The 26,058-nt window shown below is 37.2% G+C and overlaps 1 protein-coding gene, 1 long non-coding RNA gene and 1 pseudogene across 2 annotated transcripts in view; 2 read left to right on the plus strand and 1 right to left on the minus strand.

Annotated features, from left to right (window-relative positions):
• The window catches only part of LOC128286869 (uncharacterized), a 74,178-nt gene that overhangs the window by 28,647 nt on the left and 19,473 nt on the right, over positions 1 to 26,058 (minus strand). The gene's annotated exons all lie outside the window — the stretch shown is intronic.
• Positions 4,445 to 8,068, plus strand: LOC108465066 (ATP-dependent 6-phosphofructokinase 6-like; annotated as a pseudogene).
• On the plus strand, positions 8,238 to 10,445 carry LOC108466409 (protein CHUP1, chloroplastic-like). Its single transcript, XM_017766732.2, has 4 exons — positions 8,238 to 8,516; positions 8,617 to 8,684; positions 8,764 to 9,504; positions 9,575 to 10,445. Exons 1-4 carry the CDS (start codon positions 8,366 to 8,368, stop codon positions 10,328 to 10,330), a joined length of 1,716 nt encoding a protein of 571 aa, XP_017622221.2. The 5' UTR covers positions 8,238 to 8,365; the 3' UTR covers positions 10,331 to 10,445.

The following is a 26,058-nucleotide window of genomic DNA, read 5'->3' on the forward strand; positions in this document are numbered from 1 at the left end:
ATAATTAATCAATTTACTTTCGATTCAATAGGTTTGGAGTGGAAAAGACGTCAATGACGAAGTTAAATGGCTTTCCCAAGGTCTGAAGAGAGTAGTAAAAAGAAATATTGCCTTTCTCATTAACAGATTCAAGTTTCATACAAAATTTCACGAAAGATTGAGGAGGACTCAAAATTGTGGAATAGTTGTTAATTCTTCAATTACAAGTTATGCTAGTGCTAGGGACAGTAATCCTGTTGAGGGAAATGTAGAGTATTACGGACTTCTTACTAACATTATTGAGTTGGATTACTATGGCAAACAGAAGGTTGTCTTATTTTGATATGATTGGGCTGATGTTAATACTGCTCGCGGAATTAAAAAAAGACCAATTTGGTTTTACAATGGTGAACTTCTCTCAATTAATTCACATGGACAACAATTGATAGATGAGCAGTATGTATTTTCTTCTCAAGTCAAACAAGTTTTTTACTCGAAAGATCCAACTGATGAGGGTTGGTACATTGTACTCCGTAACACCCCTAGAGGCTTGTTTGACATGGGTAATGGAAGTAGAGATGCCATCGATGAAAGATCAGAAACTTTGTCTTTTCCAGAACAAAACTTAAATGAAACTATCCCTAGTACTAGTACATAATTTCAATGGGTTCGCCAGGATGTGGACAAAGATATTTACGAATCATGATGTAGTAAGATTTTACGATTTTTTAATTATATTTAATATTATAATTTAAATCTTAATCTTGTTAAATATTTCAACTATTGTATATGTACTATTATTGTTGTAATTAGTTACTAATATTTCAACTATTTTATGTGTATTGCAGATAAAATGCCTAGAAGGAGATTACAAGATCTCAGTATTATTCAAAATCCTCCAAATTCAGAAGAAACAAATAATGAGTAACAGATTGCTATTGAATCTTCGAATGTTCCAAATACAACTGACGAACCTGCAAAAATTCAAAGTAATGTTAACTTTAATTTATATGAATGTTGACTTTTATTATTGATTTTTGTTTCAAATTCTTATATTATAATATACCATTTTTTTAGCTGAAAGTGGTGGGAGGCGCAAAACTCGAGAACGTACTCTATTAAAATATTTATATGGGTTAAATTCTGTTGAGCATGTCAAAGTAGCTAGAAACAATCTTAGTCAGCCTATTGGATCAAAAGCTCGCCTTTTAGCAAGATACTTGGGCATTATAGCACGGAATGTCAATCTGTTGCCTATCAACTACGAGTCCTGGCATCATATGCCTGATAGTAACAAAAATCAAGCTCTCGATAATATTAAGGTAATAACGTGAATGTAATTTATAATACTTTGGTTTAAGTTTTATTTATATTTACTTTCTAAACTTGTGTTATTTGCAGGAGAGATTTGCTTTAAAGATCTCGAATAATTATGTGAAGTAGGCATTAGGAAACAAATGGAGAGACCATAAAAGTGCTTTAAAGAAGAAATATTATAAGAAAAATATAAGCCTCGAACAAAAATTGCGAAATGTCCTACCGGGATTGCTGAGGTACCAATAGGAAGATGCAATTAAATTTTGGAATTCAAAGAAATGTGAGGTATTATGTACTTCCAAACTCTTATAAATATTTTGGTTTATAGTATTTACTATATACGTAATAATAATTTTATAATGTAGGATCGTGAGCGAGTTGGAACTACAAGTAGGCAAAAACAAAAATTCATGCACACAATTGGGTCGAAAAGTTTTGCTTGTGTAGCTGATGAAGAGGTATTTTGAATTTATTAATTATGTCAAATATCAATTACTTTCTACTAAATAATATTTTTCCTACTATATTGTAGGAACTGTCGTCTGGTCAAAAAGTTGGATGCCTTCAGCTTTTTAATATTACATATACAAAGAAAGATATATCTCTTATGACTACTGAAGCTGCAAAAATTATGGTATATTTACTTAATAAAATTTGAATTATTTTAAATATTTATCATGTTTAATTATAATGGTTTAATTCGTCGTTTGTAATGCAAATAACGTTAAGTTATGTTGCATTTATTTTGATTATATATTTCATTTCTAACTCTTTGATTGATTTATTAGAAGAAAATAAAGGATAAAAGGGTGGAGTATGAAGCGATCGCTTCAAGTGGTAGTTCTGTTAATCTTCACGACATTGATAACCGAATTATTACTGAAGTTTTGGGTCCTGAAAGGTATGGTCAGGTTTGATTTCAAGGATCTTTTGTTAACCCAACCCAATATTTTGGATCCAGCTCGCAACAATAAATGCCTTCGGGGAATTAGGCTTAAAGAAAATATGAAAAACTCCAGCTACAACTTAAAGCGGAGGCAGCAGCGAGGGAAGTAGAGGCAAGCAAAAAATATGACAAACTCCAGCTACAGCTTCAAAATATGATGAAGATGTTTCAGTAATAGCAGAATCCGCCATTTTAGACGTCTGTTTTCTTATTGTGAGAGTATTTTAACAATATAACTTTTTAATATAATTTATTTTGTGATTTCATTTATCAATTTAGATCACATACATATTTCTTTCGTTGGATTTGAAGTATCATTTAGATTTGCAATTTTTGGTTGAATTTGATGTTACAGGAAATTATGTTGACAATTCGGGTTCTATATGAATGAAAATGGGTTGGTAAAAATCTGCTAAAGTTAGTGGCGTTCGTGAGGAAAGCACCGATAAAGGTTATGTTCTATAGCAGCGTTTTTCCACATAAATGCCACAAAATTTAGCAGCATTATTTATAGTGGCATTTTTTGCCGCGCTTATCAAAACACCGTAAATTGTTTTAGCGGCGCATACCCAAAAAAATGCTACTAAAAACCTGTTTTGCTGTAGTGATCGTGCACCAAGTATTTAAGTAAATACTCTCAATGTATTATTTAACTCAAGAAAGGAATGATTACAAATGAAAGGGGAAAACTCTATTTATAGTTGAGCTTTCCTAACTCTGACGATATAGATCAAATTATAACAATGATTGAAATTAGTTCTCATCTGCAATAAGAGATTCCTCAAGGATTTAAATTCTATACATTTTTATCCTTTAAGATTTACAATAATTTCCTTGGTAAAATACAATGTTTACTATTTAACCAAGATTGAAGAAGATGGGCCTTGGGTCTCTTCCAACCAATGGGCCAATCTTGTCGGGCCGCATGACCCCTAATCAACAAGAGGGAACATCATAGTGTGCCTTGGTCATGAGCTTCTTTGTGTGGCCTGTGACATTAACACACACAAAAACCTATTTCAACACGATAAGTTAGAATGAATATTTTTTAAAAAAAATTTGGCCTTAACATTTTAACCATAATAACTAAGGTTGTCAATTATTTTGACATATTAATGATATTATGTAGAGGAACTAAATCCTATCAAATTATAGTTTAGATAATAAATCCTAAATTCAAACATAGTAGAGGGACCATTACCATAATTTGATCTAAAATAGTCTATGCCTACTGCAATCATTTGTTATTTGATTTAATAGAAAATTGATTTTTTTCAAAGATTATTTTTAATTTAATCTGTACTATTATAATGTGCTTGGCTAAGTTGCTGACATCCATCAATCAAACTCTAACTCAATTATGAAATTATCAAAAATCCATTCATTTTATAAAGCAACAATTAATATTTTAAGGGTATTTAGAAAAAAGTACCATGAAGGGCCTTGTACTAGGAGTCAGATTGTATTTTTGTCCACTAATAGGCAAATTAGTCATTGTATGTTAAATCAAAAAGCAAATTGGTAATTTTTGTTAATATTTTCATATATTTGTACTGTTAAAAACTGACGTAGTTGACGGAATATTCAGATAGTGACACGTGGCATGTCATATGTACCTCATGCTGATGTAAGGACTAGTCTTTAACAGTTAAATTGGATGAATTTTTTAATAGAAAGATCAATTTGCTCTTTGATCTAATGTGTAGGAACTAATTTACCTATTTTTTTAGTAGAGAGTGCAAAATGCCATTTAGTTTTTAGTATAGTAGCCTCTATGATACTTTTAACAGTATTAATTTTTTAATATTTTGTTAAATTTAAAAAAAATATATATATATATATATATAAATATAAATATTACAAGAATCATGAGATATGAACCTATAAGTACATCATAATTTTTACCATATCAATTTTACTCTTTCAATTAAAGTCATATTTCTTGTTATATTGAAAATTTTATAAATTTATTATATAAAATTTTTAATCATAATCGCTATAATCTAATTTAATTTAATTGATATAAGTAATTATATATTTACTATTAAAAGAAAAAAATACGATGAATGATTTTTATATGTGAGAACCATGGATAACGAAGCAGAAAAAAGAAATCCTTAGGATAATATTTGTTGTTGTAAATAAAATCCAATTATTTATTGTTAAAATGATTTAATTTGCCGACCAACGGACAATAAGCCCATTTATTAACAACTACAAATACCTCCACATAGTTGGCGCCTGTTCTCGCAACTTGTCTGCTTAACACAATTTGTAATTCATCTTTCTGTTTCAATGGATTCCACTTCCAGTTCTGCTTCGCTCATAATTCCCAGCTTCAGGTGCTTCGACGCTACCAATCACCGCCGCTACTACTCCACCTTGCCTTCTTGTTCCCCAACTCCCAGGGGCGGTGCTGGTGGCTCTGCCAGCATCCATGTTATGGGCAATTCAACGACTATCGCCGACCCCAAAATCGTCACCGGCGACTGTGGCTACCTTCTCGATGATGTTCCTCACTTGTCTGATTATATTCAAGACCTCCCTGTAATTATATTATTAAAAAAAATCGTTAAGCATTCAAAAAAGTATGCTATGTTAATGTTTCTCACTTTGTTTTACTTTTTTAACTGGAGCAGACATATTCGAATCCATTGCAAGACAATCCTGCATATTCAGTTGTGAAGTAAGTAGTTTTTTTTTTTAATGGAATTTCTTTTAAACCTCTTTAGAACTTGACAAAAATTGTTCTGTTTCACCAGGCAGTACTTCGTTGATGTTGATGATACTGTTGCCGATAAGGTAAAAACCTCTTGTTATGTTTACTTTTCTGCATTACAATCGGACTCAGCCCGCGGACCGTATCGTGAGAATATAATTCGGAATTGTACTCTTTGAGCCAAGGGGCATGGGTCAGGTTGTGACAAATACTATGATACATAATTTTCATTTTCTGACACTTTTTTTTTTTTTTTAAACATTGATTGATTCATAAAATATAAGATGTTGCTTGTAATAAACATGGGAATCAAGCTATTTGGTAGTCCACAAAATGAACTCAATGTTTCTGAATCTGAATATGGTTTGCTGCTTCATATGCATAGATTGTTGTTTCAAAAGAGAGTCCGAGAGGAACTCATTTTAGGCGAGCAGGGCCCCGCCAGAAGGTTTGCAAATCAAATCCTTGTTTGAGGTTCAATTCATTTCAGAAATTGTAATTGTTCACTGAACAGTGATTTTACGGTTTCAGGTTTACTTTGAATCTGATGAAGTTCGTGCATGTATTGTAACATGTGGGGTCTATGCCCTGGTATAAACACTGTGATTAGGGAAATTGTTTGTGGATTATACCACATGTATGGTGTTACTGGAGTCCTTGGGATCGAAGTAAGTGTATGCAAAACCAGAAACATCATTTTGTTTTCAGATGATTGATTGGTTTGATTAACTGTTGATGCTAATTTGTTATTCCAGGGAGGATACAAAGGTTTTTATGCTCGAAACACAATCCCTTTAACGCCCAAAGTTGTAAATGACATTCATAAACGTGTTGGTACCATCCTCGGAACATCAAGAGGAGGACATGATACTTCAAAGATTGTTGATAGCATTCAAGATCGTGGTATTAATCAGGTATATATATATATACTTCCTTTTCCTTTGCCTATGAATTCCATATGCGGATTTGAGCATTGAAACTCAATATATCTCAGGTATACATAATCGGGGGAGATGGAACTCAGAAAGGGGCTTCTGTGATTTTTGAGGTGATTGATCTGGATTTTGTTATTGAAGATTCAACTTGGAATAAATAGGCTGTGATTCATGCTTATGGAAAATAGTTGTCAGATTTGATTAGTTGGTAAATTCCGACCTTAAATGTAGGAGATTAGAAGGCGTGGCCTGAAGGTTGCAGTCGTGGGAATTCCGAAGACCATCGATAATGATATCCCGGTACATATCTAGCATGCACAATTGGCAGATACCATCATATTTTGATGCATACTCGTACATGATTTTTTATTACAAAAGGAAGTCCTATTCACTAATTGTTCGAGTTCTTTTGTAACAGGTTATAGACAAATCCTTTGGTTTTGACACTGCTGTTGAAGAGGCACAGCGAGCAATTAGTGCAGCGCATGTTGAATCAGAAAGTATTGAGAATGGTATTGGTCTTGTGAAGCTAATGGGCCGCCACAGCGGTAAATTTACACCTCTATGCGAATTATTTCAAGTAGATGATTTGAAAGATTGGTTTTGAAGATTTCCATAAGATTTGATATTGAAGAGTGTTTGTTGAAAAGACAGATGAAGATTGCATTCATTTTGTAGCAAATTGATAACCTAGATTGCATTCCCTGGGATTGTCATTGTTTCTTCAGGTCCTTTATATTGTTTCTATGTTTTACTGATTTGTTAGATTTAGGAATTCGTGTTTCCAGTTTGGAATCATTTCACAACTTAGACTGTTTCTAATAGAATAGTTCTTGCTAAACGATATTAAACATAGGGTTTATAGCAATGTATGCTACTTTGGCAAGCAGAGATGTTGACTGCTGCTTGATCCCCGAGTCACCGTTTTATCTCGAAGGACCTGGTGGACTGTTTGAATACATTGGAAAAAGACTAAATGAAAATGCGCACATGGTTATTGTAGTAGCTGAAGGTGCAGGACAAGAGTTACTTTCCGGAAACACCTGCACCATGGACAACATAGATGCTTCGGGAAACAAGCAGCTTCAAGATGTTGGATTTTGGATATCCCAGAAAATAAAGGTAAAGATGTTCTTGAACAACTTGTTGGCGTTAAACAAGTTTTGCATGTCTTATGTTTAACTCGAGTTGGTTTCAATAAAAAATTCGTTAACTTGGAAGTAAGACCATGTTAGGTTGATCTGGTGTTCATCTTCATTTGCCATTCATCAGCAATCCATCCATTTTTTTTTCTTATCGAAAGGCAGCAGCATATATGGGATGTTTTCATGCTTCAATGTCCATTCGACAAAACATTGATAATTTCTGAAATACTGCTGCTTCATCTATTCTTATTTTTCTCTACTATGTTGCAGGACCACTTCAGTAAGAAGCAAAAGTTGACTATAAATCTCAAATATATAGGTTAGTTTGTTGGTGAATATATGCATAAATACTCACATCCATTGCTCTCTGTTGAGAATTTTCTTTGATCCATTTCAAACAATTAACCAATCATCGCTTTGATTTTCGGAAGATCCTACTTATATGATCTGCGCTGTACCGAGTAATGCTTCTGATAATGTGTACTGCACACTCCTTGCTCACAGTGCAATTCATGGTGCAATGGCTAGGTACACAGGTTTCACAGTTGGCCCTGTTATTGGCAAACATAGTTGCATACCATTCCAAGTAAATTATAAGCCCGCCTTCGTTTTTTTTGGTCTGATCCATACAAACTGCTTAAGGACTCAGTTTTTGTGTATATAATGAATCTTGGGTAACATGCAGCGGATTACTGAAAGACAAAACAAGGTAGTAATCACAGACAGGATGTGGGCAAGGTGCCTGTCATCAACCAATCAACCAAGCTTCTTTAGCGCAAAGCAGCCGTTTGAAAAGATTGGAGACGAAAAACATGGGGATAATCATGTTGAGGACTTAGCAATCAAGTAAAGAAACCTTTTGACTAAATTGTTCATTGTGGTACCGGAGAATTTCAGAGTTTTGATCTTCTGTTTTTCCATAGATCCATACTGGTTGCCTGCAATACGTTTTTCTTTTTCTTTTTTTATTTTATTTATGTAACTTGATTCCGATTGTATTCTATTGAAAAATGGGTTTCTCTTGCAATGCGTTTAAGGACTCCTTTAATAGTAGTAGGGATTCTGTTTCTCTTACAAAATGGGTTATTGGTATTACCTCGTTTCATACTTGTCTTTTTCCTTGTTTTTCGTTATTCTGAGGTAGACCGAATGCTTTTATATTATCCACAAGTGACTAATATTAGCATATCTAAATTATTTTTGCCTTTGCCATTGTATGTATCTAACACCAATTTATCATTTTGTTTTAAAATTTTGAGATTCTATGATCTTGCTTTATCTGGGATTCCTAAATACTATGATAGAAATTAAACGTTGTTAAGCTATGGTGTTAAGAGAAAATATAGATATTAGGCCATTTTTCATGAAATTTGGGGTGGTGGTTGCTCTCTCTTTCGCTGGCTTTCTTTATCATCGACTTAAAACTCGAAAGATCAAACCATATTTGCCTCCTCCGCCATTGCTGCATGTTTGGGGTTTGCATTTTTAGCCTTTCTTTAATTCCTCAATATATATATATATATATTATTAACTAAATGGGTTTTTAAAACTTGGTTGTTATTTTGATTTATATAGATTGTTTGGTTGAGATTGATTCCAGAGGAAATGATCGGCATAAAGAGATATTACCAACATCTGAGCCTGTAAGTTTGCTTGGATGAATGAGATTGTAAAATTATGGTGTTAAGTTTGGTGAACATGATAAAATGGTTTCTCTGACAGGAAGAAATGTCCATGCAACGAACAAGTGTTGATGCGTCGGTTGATCTTTCTCCAAGCAATAAACATGGGGAAGATGTGTTTCTGTTACCAGAGTTTTCAGACAATGTAGGGACATCCCTTAAGCTCCAAACTGAAACAGCAAGGTTAGAGTTAGACACTTCAACAACATCTAGAAGTGCAGAAAAGGATGATTATGAACAAGAAATCAAGTACCTGAGAAACATGGTGAGGATGCTTAGTGAAAGAGAGAGGAATCTTGAGCTCCAGCTGCTGGAATATTATGGGCTTAAAGAACAAGAAGCAGCAGTTTTCGAGCTCCAAAACCAACTGAAGATCAACAAAATGGAGGCTAAGCGTTTTAATCATAAGATTGAGTCATTGCAATCGGAAAACCAGAGATTAGAGGCCCAAGTGGTTGATCATGCAAGAGTCATGGCTGAGCTTGAAACTGCTAAATCCAAAATTAAGCTTTTCAAGAAGAAACTTAAGCAAGAAGCTGAGCAGAATAGAGAGCAGATTTTAAGCCTTCAAAAGAAGGTTGCTAGATTTCAAGAACAAGAACTCAAGGCCTCTGCAAATAATCAGGATGCTGAATCCAACTTGCAAAGGGTAAAAGCTTTGGAAATTGAGGGTGATGAGTTGAGGAAATCTAATATGAGATTGCAGATGGAAAACTCTGAACTCTCTCACAAGTTACAGTCTACCCAAATCCTTGCAAATTCTGTTTTCGATCATTCTGAGGTATCTGCTTCTCCTTGGTTGTAATATTATAGTTGTATTTGGATTTATAATATGTAACTTGTGGTTGCAGGTAGAAGCTTTAAATGAAATGAGCAACCATTTAAGGGAAGAAAACCAGGAATTGACAAAGCACATAGAACAGCTGAGAGCAGAAAAATTTACAGACGTAGAAGAGCTGGTGTATCTGCGTTGGATCAATGCATGCTTGCGATATGAGCTGAAGAATTATCAACCCCTTGCTGGGAGAACTGTGGCCAGAGATTTAAGCAAAGGCCTAAGCCCCCGGTCTGAAGAGAAAGCCAAAAAACTCGTACTCGAATACGCCAAAGCCGATGGAGGAATTGGGGATAAAGGGATCATCAATCACATGGATTTCGATTGCGATCAATGGTTCCACTCCTCCTCCCAAACTTCATTCGCCACCGATGATTCTTCATGCGACAATTCTTCATCCGCTTCCAAACCCACCAATAAAATCAAGTTCTTCAAGAAACTCAGGAGATTACTACGGGGAAAAGACAACACCAGCAAAGCCGAAGAAGACGCCGATTCCCCCACCTCCAATTGTTCATCCGTGGATATCCCCCGATGGAGGAGCTTGAATCTGGATCAAACAAAAGAAGCGGAAAAATTCCGAAGAAACAGTGATTTCAGTTCATACGGATTTAAAAGACTGATATCAGGGAAGGATGATGGTTTGGATTCACCGGTTGAACCCTCAAGATTGTATCAAGATGCCGATTCCGTCCTCAAGTTTGCCGAAGTTTTGAAACAACCAATACCCGCCAAAGGGAAGATTCCCAAGAAAGCCGCAAGCATCATGTAAATTCTTCTTTTTTTTTTTTTTCTTTTTTTTTTATTTACTTTGATGTAAATAACTTGATAAGAAGACACTCTCTATGTTTCAATATTATTGTACTAACGGGTTTTTAGTCTAGTTAGCATTTATGTCAGTAGTGGAGCATCTGGCTTTTTATGTAATAATATAATAAAAAATTATATACCAAATTGGTATATCAGTTAGATTATATATAAAAATGGTATACCAAAGTATATAAGTGACATCATCTTCTTCATTTTTTTAATTATTTCTTTAATGTTAAAAAAATAATTTTATATTAACAATGCCTTATTGGTAGGCGACACAACAAAAAAAAATGTTGGTTTCGAGTTTTAACCTGGTATCAAAGTACGCATAGGACAAAGAGAGAGGTGGTGCCACATTCACTAGTGACACCAGTCACGCCTCCCTGACAGGTGACACTGGTGCCAGCGACCCATCCCGTTCGTCACTGCGCAGTGTACTACAAATGCAGTGTTTAGTCCCGTCGAAGCACAGGAAGAAAGAGAGAGGAGCAGAAGAGGGACCTTATAATCATGGTCCAGGAAATTCTCTATATTAAATTCTGAATTATCTTCAAATTCATCTTCTACAATCCAATTTGAAAATTCTTCAGGATCTTTTTCCTCTTCAATCTTTATAACGGGTATTGAATTTATAAATTCTTTTAGTAATTTCCTAACAACTAATTTATCTATCCATGGCATGTCAAAGACATTTTACTTCCCAGTAAACTTTCGTGAACTTACACTTTTTCTCACTATTTTCCTTACTCCATAAGAGATTATAAACTTCACGAAGTATATAACTATATTCTAATAGGTTCGTGGTACCAATGTCTTCTAAAATTGGTCTAAAATGATTTGATGCTCCCGTTCTATTAATGTCCCTCTAAAGGTCAAGTATTATACTTTATTCTTTCTAATCAGTTCATGACTCCTCCATAACTTATTACATCTTTTTGTTTACGGTAATAAGGTGTTGAATGATGTCATTTTTGTAACGCCCCAAATTTTCGTAGTTTCGCCTTTTGTAAGTGTTGGGCTTGGAAGTGTCTGAATCTGTGTTTCGAGTTATTTTTGGTTATTTTTATTATTATTAGTGAATAAAGCTTGACTTGAGGTTACTGGGCTTAAAATGAATTATGGGTAAAAATTTAACAGAATGGGCCTACTGGTCTAGTGGTTAAGTGGCAAGGGAATACGCTTAGGGTCAGGGGTTCGATTCCTTACAGTGGCGATGGATTATTTTTGCTGCAAGTTGCAATTAAGAGTTGGGTTTTATTAAAATTCTAAGTTGTGAGCTTTAGGGAAGAATTAGGGTTTTCTTATTTTCTTGTGGTTGACAAAATAGTTTCTCTGTCGTTTCTTCCTCTTCCAAACCCTTGCTGCCGAAGTTCTTTTCTTTTCTTTCTTTTTCCTTCTTCTCCGTTTTTCTTCTCCTTTAATTTCCTGTTCTCTTCCGTTTAGCTGTGATATTTGCTAGTGGTTCTGACGATTCGGTAAATAACATTTAAACTAAGTTACGAGATTTCAGTTGGAGATTATTTAAAAGGATTTTGGTTGTTGTTTAGGGATTAATCAAGGTTCGGTAGATCAATAATTGAATTCTTAGCAGTGAGGAAACACCGTTCTTCGTCGAAGGTAAATAGATCTCTCGTTTTGATATTTGTCTATTCTTACGTAAGTTGATTTAAGTGATTGATATGGGCTCGGTATTGTCAATCTTAGGCTTTAGAGTGATAGTGGTTGGATTAGCAGCGAAAACGAATCAGGTGTGTACTCCGATCGCGTAGAAAATGAGTTTCAGCAAAAGCTGAAAAGTGACCTGTCGATGCCACACGGGCGTGTGGTAGCTTGCGACGCGAGACACGAGCGTGTGACTGACTAGCCAGGCCATGCGCGCGCTACACGAGTGTGACAGACACAGGCATGTGAGGCTGGCGAGGCCGTGTGTGAGGCACAGGCTCGACCAATTGGGCCGTGTAGGCCCATGGGCATGTGGGTGAGCCACACGGGCATGTGGGACTTTTGGCCAGGCCGTGTGATCCACACGGGCAAAGCCAAGTTGAGCCATGTGGGCTCACATGGGCAGGGCAAGCGGACGTGTGAGCCCAATTAATTTGAAATGTTCTCTAAGGTTGCACAGGTTGCCTAAGTCAACTGTGACCTGATTGTAGGGGTGGTAAGCATTACTTAGACCCCATACTCTGATTGATTACTGAATTGTGTGCAAAAGCATGTTATTATTAGCATGTGTATCTGTTTGACTCCGTAAATCCGTTCTGCCATGATTTTGATGAAATCTGATATCTGCATATAAGCATGTCATGGTATATAGGTTGCATTGCATTGGGTTGGGATTGTTGTGAAGAGAAGGAAGTCTAAGAGGCGATTAGCCTATTATCTGGCAGTTACGCTGCATATATCCATTATGTACTATTTTACGGTACCTTTTGGTGTGTAGGGTTGGATAGGTTGATTATATCTCCATACTTGGTATGTAGGGTTGGGTGGGTCAATTCTATCCCCACATGGTATGTTGGGTTGGTCGGAGATGGTGTTCAGCGTTGGTGGGCATGTTTTCTGATATCTGATTTGTTATGCATGCGATACCTGTATGGCTAATCTATCTGTATTCTGTTATCTGTTTGTATGCATATTGTTTGTGGGGATGTACACACTGAGTTTGTGAAAACTCACCCCTTTGTTTATTTGTCTATTAGGTAATCCTCAGCAGTAGATGGATCGGTGCGACGGAGGGCTTGATGGTGACTACTGTTGGACATTTATGGATTTTTGAGTAACATTCTATTTGTCTGCTTTATTTTAAATATTTATTTTTGGGATTAAAATGTCTTTAAGCTTAAACTATTTTTAAGTTTATTTTGGGATTTTAAACTATTAAGCTATTGATTAATGAATTAATGATATTTTAGCTTCCGCGATAATGAGATGTGTTCACCTAATAATCAGTTTAGAGATTTCACGACTTAAGTAACGACAATGAACTGAACAATTTTTAACTTGCTAAAATTTTCTAAAAAAACTCTCATGTGACGCTGCCAAATTTGGCCATAACGTATAGGCCAAGTTTGGGGTGTTACATTTAGTGGTATCAGATCCAGGTTTGCAAAAACTTGGCTGTGGATTTGGGCAGTAAAAAGAATGGGTTTGGAAAGTGTAACACCCCAAACCCGGCCCAGAAGTTATGGCCGGATCCGGCATGCCACATCAAAAACGTAAAAAAAAAATTCCATTCTAAGTCCAGAAAATCGTACTTGATGTTCAAAAGATTAATTCATTAAAGGTTAAAGTGAATGGAAGTCATGCACCGGTAAGAAACCGGAAAAGAGGTGGTGAGTCCATCGGATTGCTTAATACCAAGCTCCTTCGGATCCAATCCTAGACATGCATACCGCCATTACCACACCTTAACGTCATGGATATTTCTAGGAAACCGATTTGATTAAGTCATTTTAGGAAAAGTGATTAATTTTGGAAAATACTTTCATTGCGGAAGCTTTGCTTGTTGTCGTGTTATTTTGAAATCAATTGTTGTTTTTGAAAACGCGCCCTAAAGCTATCCAATTTCAATAGTTAAAATAAGTATTACCTATCTTAGTAATACATATTAAAACCATCAAAAATAATTAAGCGGCCTTATTATATTTAAAAGCCCAAAACTTCAAACGTAAATAAAAGGATGTCCAGTTCACGGAAGAAAATCAAACTTTCGAGCGGGTGGCCACTCGAATTCCCTCACGACTCCAAGCCCACTATGGTTGGGGATTTCTGCGTGGATGAAAATAAAAGGGTGAGTTTGGGGAAACTCAGTGTGTAAGGAAAACCCATTCAAAGCCCAAGTCGGTTCAAGCCCATTGGGCCTAAGCCCATTCAGTAATGATGGTCTTGGACCGAGCCCTTTTCAGACACAATAAATTGGGCCTTAGCCCTTATTCAGATAACAAGATGGCCCATAGGCCCATTTGGAAATACATGCAACATCAATAACATATGCAAGCCCATTTGGGAGACTACTCAACCCACCAACCACTACACTCCACCCGTACCAGCCATACACTCCATGTGGGAATAGCTCAACCCACCCAAATTAACACTCCACAGCTCTTGCCCTTGCTGCTCGATTATCAGATAAATTGAGGCAAAGCCTCCAAGATGTGGACAAGCCACTTTCAGTACTTCCTCCGTCAATATCCCAATCCCATGCATCGATAATAACAACATGGCATGCGATAAATAACAACAATCAAACATGCATTTAGGTCAATTTAACCTAGGGGTATTTGGTAATTTATCTACTAGGGTAAAAGCGTAAATTTTCCACTTTTAAAGGTATTTCAGTAATTTATCTATTTTAGGGTTTTTCATGCAAATTCCTACCTTTCACGTACTACAGAATCACGTATCCAGGGTTCTTACCGAATTGGGCCCGTTGGCCCATCATTCCAATTTTGGCCCATTAAGCCTATACATATCAAGGGCACAGAAATCATGCACTTTGCAGTCCAAATTTTGCAGCTTACCAAAAACATTAATCGATTTACCTCACGAGCATTCACACACTCGCAAATCTACAAAATACCGGTTTCGACATTTCGGCTTTTCGGCTTTTGCCGATCTAGACTAAGAAAGAGGGTGTTAGTTACACACCTGTTTGCGACGATATGTTGACGAGATCCACACACGAACTGCCTACAATTGGATTACTAACACATTAATCTAACTATTCAAATACGAACTACGTATTAACCCCTTACAATATTCAGCCAATCACACCTACAGATCATAGTAAGCTTATAAGAAAACAATAAGCAACTCATTAACAATTTTTTTGCCAATGTTTACCACATAATCATAATTTCACTGCAAGCTGTCTTCCTGAGCAAAAGTCACTAAATTATTTATAACTGGAGCTACGAAACTCCAAATCAAGTGCCGTTAATTTTCTCTGAAAATAGACTCATATATCTTCTATCCATAAAATTTTCAGAATTTTTGGTTTGGCCAATAAATACCAGATTTTTTTGAAAGTTTCCCATGTTTTACTGTTTGACTAATCTGACCACTCTTCATTACGAATCAAATTTCTCATTGTACAGAATTCAAAATATGTTCTAGTTTATTTTATTTGAAACTAGACTCATTAAGCTTTAATTACATAGTTTATGCAGCTTCTAACTCATCTCCCACAATTTATGGTGATTTTCCAAAGTCACATTACTGCTGCTGTCCCAAGCAGATTTATTACCAAATCACTCTTTCACACCTAACTTGCATGCTTGTTATTTAAACATGTATATCACCAATCAATCATCACATATCTATGATTTTACTTAAGTATAATCTCCATTTCATCATTTTAAAGCACAACATGTTAGCCGAATTTTCCCCTTAGCATCTAAGGCACATGCATGCTTATTTGTTTGGCTCAACTTCACCTATCTTCCATTTTTCATCAAAAGAACATGAAACAACAACCATTTCCTTCATTTTAATTCATGACTAAATGCTCACAACACAACTAAAAACCAAAATATGCTTCAAGAGTTAAGGTAGAATCAAGAAGAGCTCATGAACATCAAGATAGAAGCAAACTACCATGAACTTACCTTCAATTTTCTTCCCCAAGTGACCGAACATTCAAGAGCTTTCTCCTCTCCTTTCTCTTCTCTAACTTTAGGCTATGATGAACAAAGATGGACAAAACTTTGTTCTTTTCACCCCTTTTTCTTTTAATAAAACTTCATATTTCATCCATTTAATTCTTTAATACAAAAGACATGAAATTCTTATCATGAAATATTTACCTAACCCATTATCATGAAACATTTACCTAACCCATTATCATGGAACATTTACCTAACCTATTATCATGGAACATTTACCTAACCTATTACCAATTTGTATCAATTTGTACCATAAATTATGGATATCAAGTGCACATTTTGTCTACAACAACATGATGGCTGGCCTCTTCATGTAAAATGGGAGGTTTGTCATACAAATCCTCCTATTTTGCACTCCTATTTATTTGGCCACTTCAATTTAGCCTATAGCATTTTCAAACATTTTCACATAGGTCCTATTTCATAATTTCACTCCCTTTTTCTTATGGAACAAAAATTAACTAAAATTACCGGGTTCTATCTTAAGAAGGCCCACTAACATAATTAAACCTATGCCAACATTCACAGGATTCCCGAAAATTGAGGCGTTACAGAAAGTAAGCGGTAAAGTAATTTGAAATATTTTTGATAAATAAGTGGTTCACCGAGTTTTCAGCGCCGATCCTGTAAGTTTTTTGAAACTCTGATATGTACTGTTTGAAAGCATGCTTATACTGAAATTATTTGTCTCTTTTTGAAATATTATGTCTGTATTGTGAGACTCTATAGGTAGTACTTTATTAAAAAACTTTAGGTAGCATAAACTAGAAACCATAGTGAGCCTATTACTCACGATAATTGATTCTGAAACTCTGATACGGCTCTGTATAAAATATCTGCTAATGATTATCGGAATTGTAAATTGATGTGCATAAATTTTTTAAATACAGATTAATTCAATAGCTACAATGAGTATGCGTGGTACTCGTGGACGGGGTACTAGAGGCCGAAGTAGAGGTCGTAGAGGGATTCAAGCTGAGTCATTCTCATCTGATACGATCCCTAATTTTGACACTAGCGTGACGCCGGTGTCACCTGTTACTGAGACTGGTGCTGAGTCTCAAGACCGTGCAGCTAGGGATGACGCACTGTCCCAGGCTATGCTGCAAATTTTGAAGATGGTCTTAGGGCTAATGTTAGATCTGGAGGCCATAGGTCGGTTACGGAACGACTCCGGTCGAATGGGGCTGAGATATTTAGAGGCATCGCTAGAGTTGCTCCGAGTGTGGCCGAGTATTGGATGGAAGCCATAGAGCACATAATGGATGATTTGGATTTTACTGATGAACAGAAGCTCAAGAGGACTGTGTCTTTGCTTCGCGATGAGGCATACCAGTGGTGGTTGACCGTTAAGGAGGGTACTTAGCCTGATAAGTTGACTTGGGATTTGTTTAAGACCACTTATCAGAGTAAGTATGTGGGAGATAGCTGCACTGATGCTAGGCGATGTGAGTTTCTGAATCTTACTTAGGGAGACCGTTCAGTGGCCGAGTATGAGGCTGAATTTCTGAGGCTGAGTCGCTATGCGAGGGGCATGGTGACGAATGAGTACGAGCGTTATGTTCGATTTGAAGATGGTCTTCGTGATAGTCTACGAGTTCTGATAGCTCCTCAGAGGGAGCGAGATTTCTCAGTCTTGGTCGGGAAGGCTAAGATAGCCAAGGAGGTGAAGCGCTCTGAGCGCCAAAACCATGAGAAATGGAAAGTTAAGAGGGATTCTGAGTCTACTGGTTCTGGGATGAGGCCTAAGAAAAAGGCCAAGGCTAACGGGTCCATTAGAGTTAGGCCTACTGTTGCACCTGCTAGGGTGGCGATCTATCAGCTATGTAATAGACGCCATCCAGGCAAGTGTTGAAGATCTACTGGCGCTTGTTTGAGGTGTGGATTGATTGAGCATCGAGTTAAAGATTGTCCACTGAGGGGTAATCAGGTGCAAGCTCTGGTTTTTAAAACTGCACAACCGCCGAGAGGAGTACAACAGCCACCTAGGGGCCGAGGATAGGCTAGGGGTGGTAACGGTATGGGTCAAGGTCAAGGAGCACTTGACAGGGGTGCTGGGCCGACTGAGGCAAGGCATCCTACACTTGTCTATGCTGCACGTCGTCGTGAGGATGGAGATGCTCCAGAAGTCAACACGGGTACGTTTTTTATTCTTAATGTACTTTATGTAGCACTGATAGATGTAGGCTCTACGCATTCTTATGTTGCATGTTTTGTGTCTGAGACCTTGGGGATTTCGCATGAGAGTACTTCTAGTGAGATTTATGTGGTGAGTCCGTTGGGGCAGACCATTAGGGTTAGTAAGCTGTTCAGAGACGTTCCGTTGGAAGTCTAAGGGACAATATTTTTGGCTGATTTAATGGACCTTCTGTTTGGGTAGTTTGACTTAATTCTTGGTATGGATTGGTTGGTGAAGCATCGTGTAAGTTTGGATTATGCTAAAAAGAGGGTGGTTCTGAAGACCGAAGAGGATAATGAGGTTGTCGTGATTGGAGAACGATGGAATTATCTAAGTAATGTGGTATCTATGTTGGCAGAGAAGCTGGTGAGGAAAGGATGTGAGGCATACTTGGCCTACATCAGTGTTTCTGATTCTATGGACTCTTCGGTTAAGGACATCCGTACTGTGAAGGATTTTCTAGATGTTTTTCCAGAGGAATTACCAGGATTGCCTCCGAGTCGTGAGGTAGATTTTGGGATAGAATTGATTTTCGATACAGCTCCGGTGTCAATCACCCCTTATCGAATGGCACCGAAAGAGCTGGCAGAACTGAAGGCTCAAGTTCAGGAGCTGTTAGATCGTGGATTTATTCATCCTAGTATGTCTCTATGGAAAGCACTGATTTTGTTCATAAAGAAGAAGGACGGTACGATGAGGATGTGCATCGACTATCGTCAGTTGAATAAGTTGACAATTAAGAATAAATACCCACTTCCGAGGATAGACGATTTATTCGATTAGTTCAGAGGGGCTTCTGTGTTCTCTAAAATTGATCTACGATTAGGATATCATCAGTTGAGAGTAAAGAAGGTTGATGTGCATAAGACGGCATTAAGGATTCGATATTGACATTACGAGTTCTTAGTTATGCCTTTTGGGTTGACTAATGCACCAGCAGTGTTCATGGATTTGATGAATCGAGTGTTCTAGCCCTACTTAGATCAATTTATGGTAGTGTTCATCGACAACATCTTGGTATACTCTAGGACGGAGGATGAGCACGATAGGCATCTGCGGGTGGTTCTCCAGATTCTTTGGGAGAAACAGCTATGTGAGAAGTTTAGTAAGTGTGAATTCTGGCTTCGAGAGGTGACATTTCTGGGACATATAGTTTCTGCAGATGGGATTAGAGTGGATCTTCGTAAGGTTGAGGTTGTGTTGGATTAGAAACAGACGAAGAGTGTGTCGAAGGTTCGCAGTTTTTTAGGTCTGGCAGGTTATTACTAATGCTTCATAGAAGGGTTCTCGTTGATCGCAGCGCCGTTGACTAAGTTACTGCGTAAGGGAGCTCCCTTTGTTTGGAAGGACGCTTAGCAGGAGAGCTTTGAGAAGCTCAAGACAGTCTTGACTCAGGCTCCAGTTCTGATACAACCTGAGTTTGGCAAGGATTTCGTGGTTTACAATGATGCATCACATATGGGTTTGGGTTGTTTCTTGACGCGGGATGGTAAAGTGGTCGCGTATGCATCTCGTCAACTCAAGACTCACGAGGCTAATTATCCGACGCATGATTTGGAGTTGGCAGCGGTGGTTTTTGCTCTTAATATTTGGAGGCATTACGTGTACGGTGAAAAGTGTATCATCTACACTGATCACAAAAGCTTCAAGCATTTCTTCACTCAGAAGGAGTTAAATCTTAGACAGCATCGCTGAGTGGAGCTACTTAAGGATTATGACTACGTTATCGAGTACCATCCGAGTAAAGCCAATGTGGTGACGGATACGTTAAGTCGTAGGGTGATGACTGACTTGAGGGTGATGTTTGCTCGACCGAGTCTTTATGATGATGGGAGTCTTCTGGCTGAGTTGCAGGTTAAACCGACGTGGTTGGATCAGATTAAGGATAAGCAATTGGGAGATAAGTCTCTTGAGTTGCGATTCTGTCAGGTTGAGGCTGGAACAACCACTGATTTTAGGATTGACAGTGATGGGGTGTTGCATTTCCGAGATAGGATCTGTGCACCTAATGATGAGAATTTGAGGTTGTCGATTCTGAAGAAGGAACATAGTAGCCCTTACGCTATGCATCCTGGGGGCAACAAAATGTATAGGGATCTTCGAGAGTTGTACTGGTGGCCAGGGTTGAAACGTGAGGTGACATACTTTGTTGCTTGTTGTTTGACTTGCTAGCAGGTTAAGGCTGAACATCAGTTACCTTCAGGTTTGCTTCAGCCAGTAAGGACACCAATGTGGAAATGGGAGCGAGTAACGATGGACTTCATTAGTAGGTTGCCTCTAACACCCACTAAGAAGGATTTTGTGTAGGTTGTCGTGGATCGATTGACCAAGTCTGCACATTTTATTCCTGTTAGGTTGGACTTCTCCTTGCAAAAGCTGGCTAAGCTCTATATTTCCAAGATAGCAAGGTTACATAGGGTTCCTGTTTCGATCATCTCTGATAGGGATCCTCGTTTTACATCTTGATTTTGGCAGAAACTTCATGAAGCTCTGGGTTCTCGTCTAGATTTTAGTACTGCTTTTCATCCTCAGACAAATGGTCAGTCAGAGAGGGTGATTCAGATATTGGAGGATATGTTGAGGCTTTGTGTCATGGATTTCTGTGGTAGTTGGGAGGAGTATATGCCCTTGGCAGAGTTTGCTTACAATAACAGCTATCAATCTAGTATTCAGATGGCACCGTACAAGGCACTTTATGGTCGTAAATGTCACACTCCTTTGTACTGGACTAAGTTAGGTGAATGACGTATTCTGGGTCCGGAGTTAGTATCAGAGACTGAGGATAAGGTCCACGTGATTCGTGATCGACTGAAAGCGGCTTTTGATGGACAGAAGTCCTATGCAGATTTGAAAAGAAAGGAAATCGAGTATTCTGTGAGAGAAATGGTTTTTTTTAAGGTCTCGCCATGGAAGAAGGTTCTGAGGTTCAGTCGTAAGGGCAAGTTGAGTCCTCGATTTATTGTGTCGTATCAGATTCTAAAGCAAGTGGGACCAATCGCATATTAGTTGGAGCTTCCTCCAGAGTTGAATCGTATACATGACGTATTTCACATGTCGATGTTGAGATGCTATAGCTCCGATCCTCCTCACATTGTGCTTGTGGAGGAGATTGAGGTTCGACCAGATCTGACATTTGAGGAGGAGCCAGTTTAGATTTTAGATCGCGACGTTAAGATTCTGCGTAGGAAATCTATTCCCTTGGTGAAGGTGTTGTTGTAACGCCCCAATTTTCGGGAATTCTGTGAATGTTGGCAAAATTTCATGCTTTGATTTTGTCATTTGTGAGTGAAATTATGAAATAGGACCTATGTGAAAATGTTTGAAAATGCTATAGGCTAATTTGTAGTGGCCAAATAAATAGTAGTGCAAAATAGGAGGATTTGCATGTCAAACCTCCCATTTTACAAGAAGTGGCCGGCCATCATGTTGTTGAAGACAATATGTGCACTTGATATCCATAATTTATGGTACAAATTGATAAAAAATTGATAATGGGTTAGGTAAATGTTCCATGATGGGCATGATAAGCATTATGGGCATTTTTTTTATTGACATTATGGCATAGGTATGGCACAAATAATATAGGTTATTTTGTGTCATAAAATGTTGGGTAATAAAATAACAAAAGGATGAAAAGAACAAAGTTTTCTCCATCTTTATTCATCATAGCCGAAAGTTAGAAAAGAGAAAGGAAAGGAGAAAGCTCTTGAGTATTCGGTCACTAGGAGGAGGAAAATTGAAGGTAAGTTCTTGGTACCTTGCTTCTATTTTGAGGTTCATGAGTTCTTCTTGATTCTACCTTAACTCTTGAAGCATATTTTGGTTTTTAGTTGTGTTGTGGGCATTTAGTCATGAATTAAAATGAAGGAAATGGTTGTTGTTTCATGTTCTTTTGATGAAAAATGGAAGATAGGTGAAGTTAAGCCAAACAAATGAGCATGCATGTGCCTTAGATGTTAAAGGAAAAAATCGGCTAACTTGTTGTGCTTTAAAATGATGAAATGGAGATTACACTTAAGTAAAATCATAGATATGTGATGATTGATTGGTGATATACATGTTTAAATAACATGCATGCAAGGTATGTGTGAAAGAGTGATTTGGTAATAAATCTGCTTGGGACAGCAGCAGTAACATGACTTTGGAAAATCACCATAAATTGTGGAAGATGAATTAGAAGCTTAATAAATTATGTAATTAAATCTTATTGAGTCTAGTTTCAAATGAAATAAACAAGAACATATTTTGAATTCTGTACAATGAGAAATTTGATTCGTAATGAAGAGTGGTCAGATTAGTCAAACAGTGAAACATGGAAAATTTTGAGAAAAATCTAATATTGATTGGCTAAACCAAAAATTTTGAAAATTTTATGGATAAACGATATATGAGTCTATTTTTAGGGAAAATTAACGGAACTTGATTTGGAGTTTCGTAGCTCCAGTTATAAATGATTTAGTGACTGTTGCTCAGGAAGACAGCTTGCAGTGAAATTATGATTATGTGGTAAACACTGACAAAAATTTGTTAATGAGTTGCTTATTGATTTCTTATAAGCTTACTCTGATCTGTAGGTGTGGTTGGCCGAATATTGTAAGGGGTTAACACGTAGTTCGTATTTGAATAGTTAGATTAACGTGTTAGTAATCCAATTGTAGGCGGTTCGTGTGTGGATCTCGTCAGCTTATCATCGCAAACAGGTGTGTAACTGACACCCTCTTATAGACTAGATTGGCACAAGCCGAAAAGCCCAAATGCCGAAAAGCCAGCATTTTGAGATCTTGCGAGTGTGTGAATGCTCATGAGATTAATAGTTTGATGTATATGGTAAATTAAAGTGATAAGACTGCAGAGTGTGCGATTCTGTGCATTTCGATATTTTTGGGTGTAATGGGCCAAAAACGGGATAATGGGCCAACGGGCCCAAATTGGTAAGAAAACGCGGTAAGTGTTTCTGATCGTACGTAAATGGCTATGTTATGTATGAAAACCTTAAGAATAGTTAAATTACTTGAATACCCCTATGTATGCAAAATTACCATTATACCCCTAGGGTTACTTTTGACTGAAAAGCATGACGACCTGATTCTGTATGATGTATGCCATGATTATATATCTGTTGCATGGGGACTTGGGTTATACTATGGAGGAAGCGTCCTGGTGGCTATGCCACAATTATCTGATCTGGTGGCTCTGCCACATATATCTGTCCTAGTGGCTATGCCACAATTATCTGATCTGGTGGCTCTGCCACATATATCTGTTCTAGTGGCTCTGCTACAATATCTGTATCTGGTGACTTCGTCACAATATCTGGCAGCCTCACTGCGATTTTTGTGGTGTGTAGCGGTTGGGTGGGCCGAGTAGTCTCCCCACATGGTGTAAGGCTGGTACAGGGGTGTTATGGATGAATCTGGGTTGGGTTTCTGCATAAACATGTAATATCTATTCTGTTCTGTTATGGGCCTATGGGCTTTATTCTGAATTCTTTTCTGGGCTAACGCCAACTTATTCTATTTCTGTGGTTTGAGCTGATATAGGCTATGGTTGGGTTAATTTACACATTGAGTTTCCCCAAACTCACCCCTTTTATTTTCATCCACGCAGGTAATCCCCAACCATAGTGGGCTTGGAGCTGTGAGGGAATTCAAGTGGCCACCCGTTCGAAAGTTTGATTTTCTTACGTGAACTGGACATCCTTTTATTTACGTTTGAAGTTTTGGGTTTTAAATGTAATAAGGTCGCTTAATTATTTTGATGGTTTTAATATGTATTACTAAGATAGGTATTACTTGTTTTAACTGTTGAAATTGGATAGCTTTAGGGCACGTTTTCAAAAACAACAATTGATTTCAAAATAACACGATAACAAACAAAGCTTCCGCAATGAAAGTATTTTCCAAAATTAATCACTTTTCTTAAAAATGACTTAATCAAATCGGTTTCCTAGAAATATCCATGACGTTAAGGTGTGGCAATGGCGGTATACATGTCTAAGATTGGATCCGAAGGAGCTTGGTATAGCGATCCGATGGACTCACCACCCTTTTCCGGTTTCCTACCGGTGCATGACTTCCATTCACTTTAACCTATAATGAAATTATCTTTTAAAACACTAAGTAAGTTTTTTCTGGATCAACAGTATAAAAAGTTTTGAACGCTTCGATGTGGCATGTCGGATCTGGTCATAACGTCTGGGTCGGGTTTAGGGTGTTACATTTAGTGGTATCAGAGCCTAGGTTGTAACAACTCGACTGTGCAATGGATTTACAAAAACAAAGATTTTCGAAAGCGAAAATTTTATAAAGAATGCGAAAAACTCGATTTTCAAAATTTAGATTTTTAGAAGGTGGCATTCTGAATCTCCGGCTAAAGTCTATAAGTATTCTGAATTTTTCTGAATATTTTCTTGAATTATCTGTCTGTACTGAAACCCTACTAGGACACTCTAGATAGGATGATACTGAAACCATAGGAATGTGACATCCCTAAATTGACCCTAGTCGGAAAGTGGTTTCGGGACCACTAAACCGAGTCATAATAATAATTAACCATCATAATTGATGCTCATTATATGTATATATGCATGTGTGAAAATTTCATGTTTGGATTTTGTTAATTGTAAGTGAATTTTTATCAAATAGGACTTATGTGAGAAAATTTAGAAATGTGCTAGGCAAATGTAAGGTGGCCTATTAATACATGTGGGAAAGTGTTGTCCTTGCATGTCAAATTAGCCAAAATGAAGCATGATGGCCGGCCATACTATGGGTGGAAACATGTCTCCAACATGTTAGACTAGTGATGCATGTAGGAAACAATAAATTAAGAAAGTTAGCATTAAAGAAATGGAAAAAGAAAATGATGATAACAAAAAAAAAAAGAGTGTGGATGCTTTCCCCTTGCAGTACATGAGAGAAACAAAACAAAGAAAGAAAGAAAAAAAATGTTCATTCTCTCATTTTCTCCTTGCTTGGCGAATGTACTAAGAAGAAAGGGGGAAGCTTGAGAAAATCAGCCATGGGAGTTTGCTAGACTAAGGTATGTTGATGTTATCCATGAGATTTATGCATGTTTTAGTTGATAGTTTGAGTTCCACCTAACCCATGGTCTAAACCTTTACCATGAAATGGGGATGATATTCGGCCATGGGTGTTGTCTTCTTGGTATCATTGATGTTTGATGTTTGATGTTGTGGTGGTGAGGCATGAAGATGAGTTAAGGTTCAACTAAGGTGGATTTGTGGATGTTATTTGCATGCTAAAGGTAAAGCTTGTAATGATGCATGGTACGGTGTTGTATGGCATTTGGCCATGGTAGGGAATAAAAGGAAACTATGTTCGTTGTTCATGTCATTTGAATGAGAAGTGCTAGTAAGGTGAAGTACAAATGTTAGTGTTTGATTTACTAGTGTATATATGCATACTAGCCTAGTTGTGAACTTGAATCAAATTGGTGTTAAGTCGATACAAGCGACCTTACTTGTTGAATGTATCAAGTGTGGAAATCGGCCTTAACATGAATGTGTATGTTCGCCACATGAACGAATACATATGTTGATGTGTATATTCGGCCTTAGGTAGCCTATTGAGGGCCTTAGCTTTTCCTTGATGCTTGAATGAATTGTATTGAATTGCTTGATGTAATATAAAATGTGCATGACCAATGTGTATCCAAGCAAAAGGGTGGCCATATGACCATTTAAACTCCTTGTCATATTCGGCCATAAGCTAGCATAATGAGGTTTTAATAAGTTAAATTTGTGTGAACTAGCTCAAGAACTCAAAGGATCAAAGTTGGACAAGGGGAAAGACAAAGTAATTGAATAGCTATTGAAAACGTGCG

The sequence above is a fragment of the Gossypium arboreum genome, chromosome 2 (assembly GCF_025698485.1).
Source record: "Gossypium arboreum isolate Shixiya-1 chromosome 2, ASM2569848v2, whole genome shotgun sequence".
In the NCBI taxonomy this organism is placed as follows: domain Eukaryota; kingdom Viridiplantae; phylum Streptophyta; class Magnoliopsida; order Malvales; family Malvaceae; genus Gossypium; species Gossypium arboreum.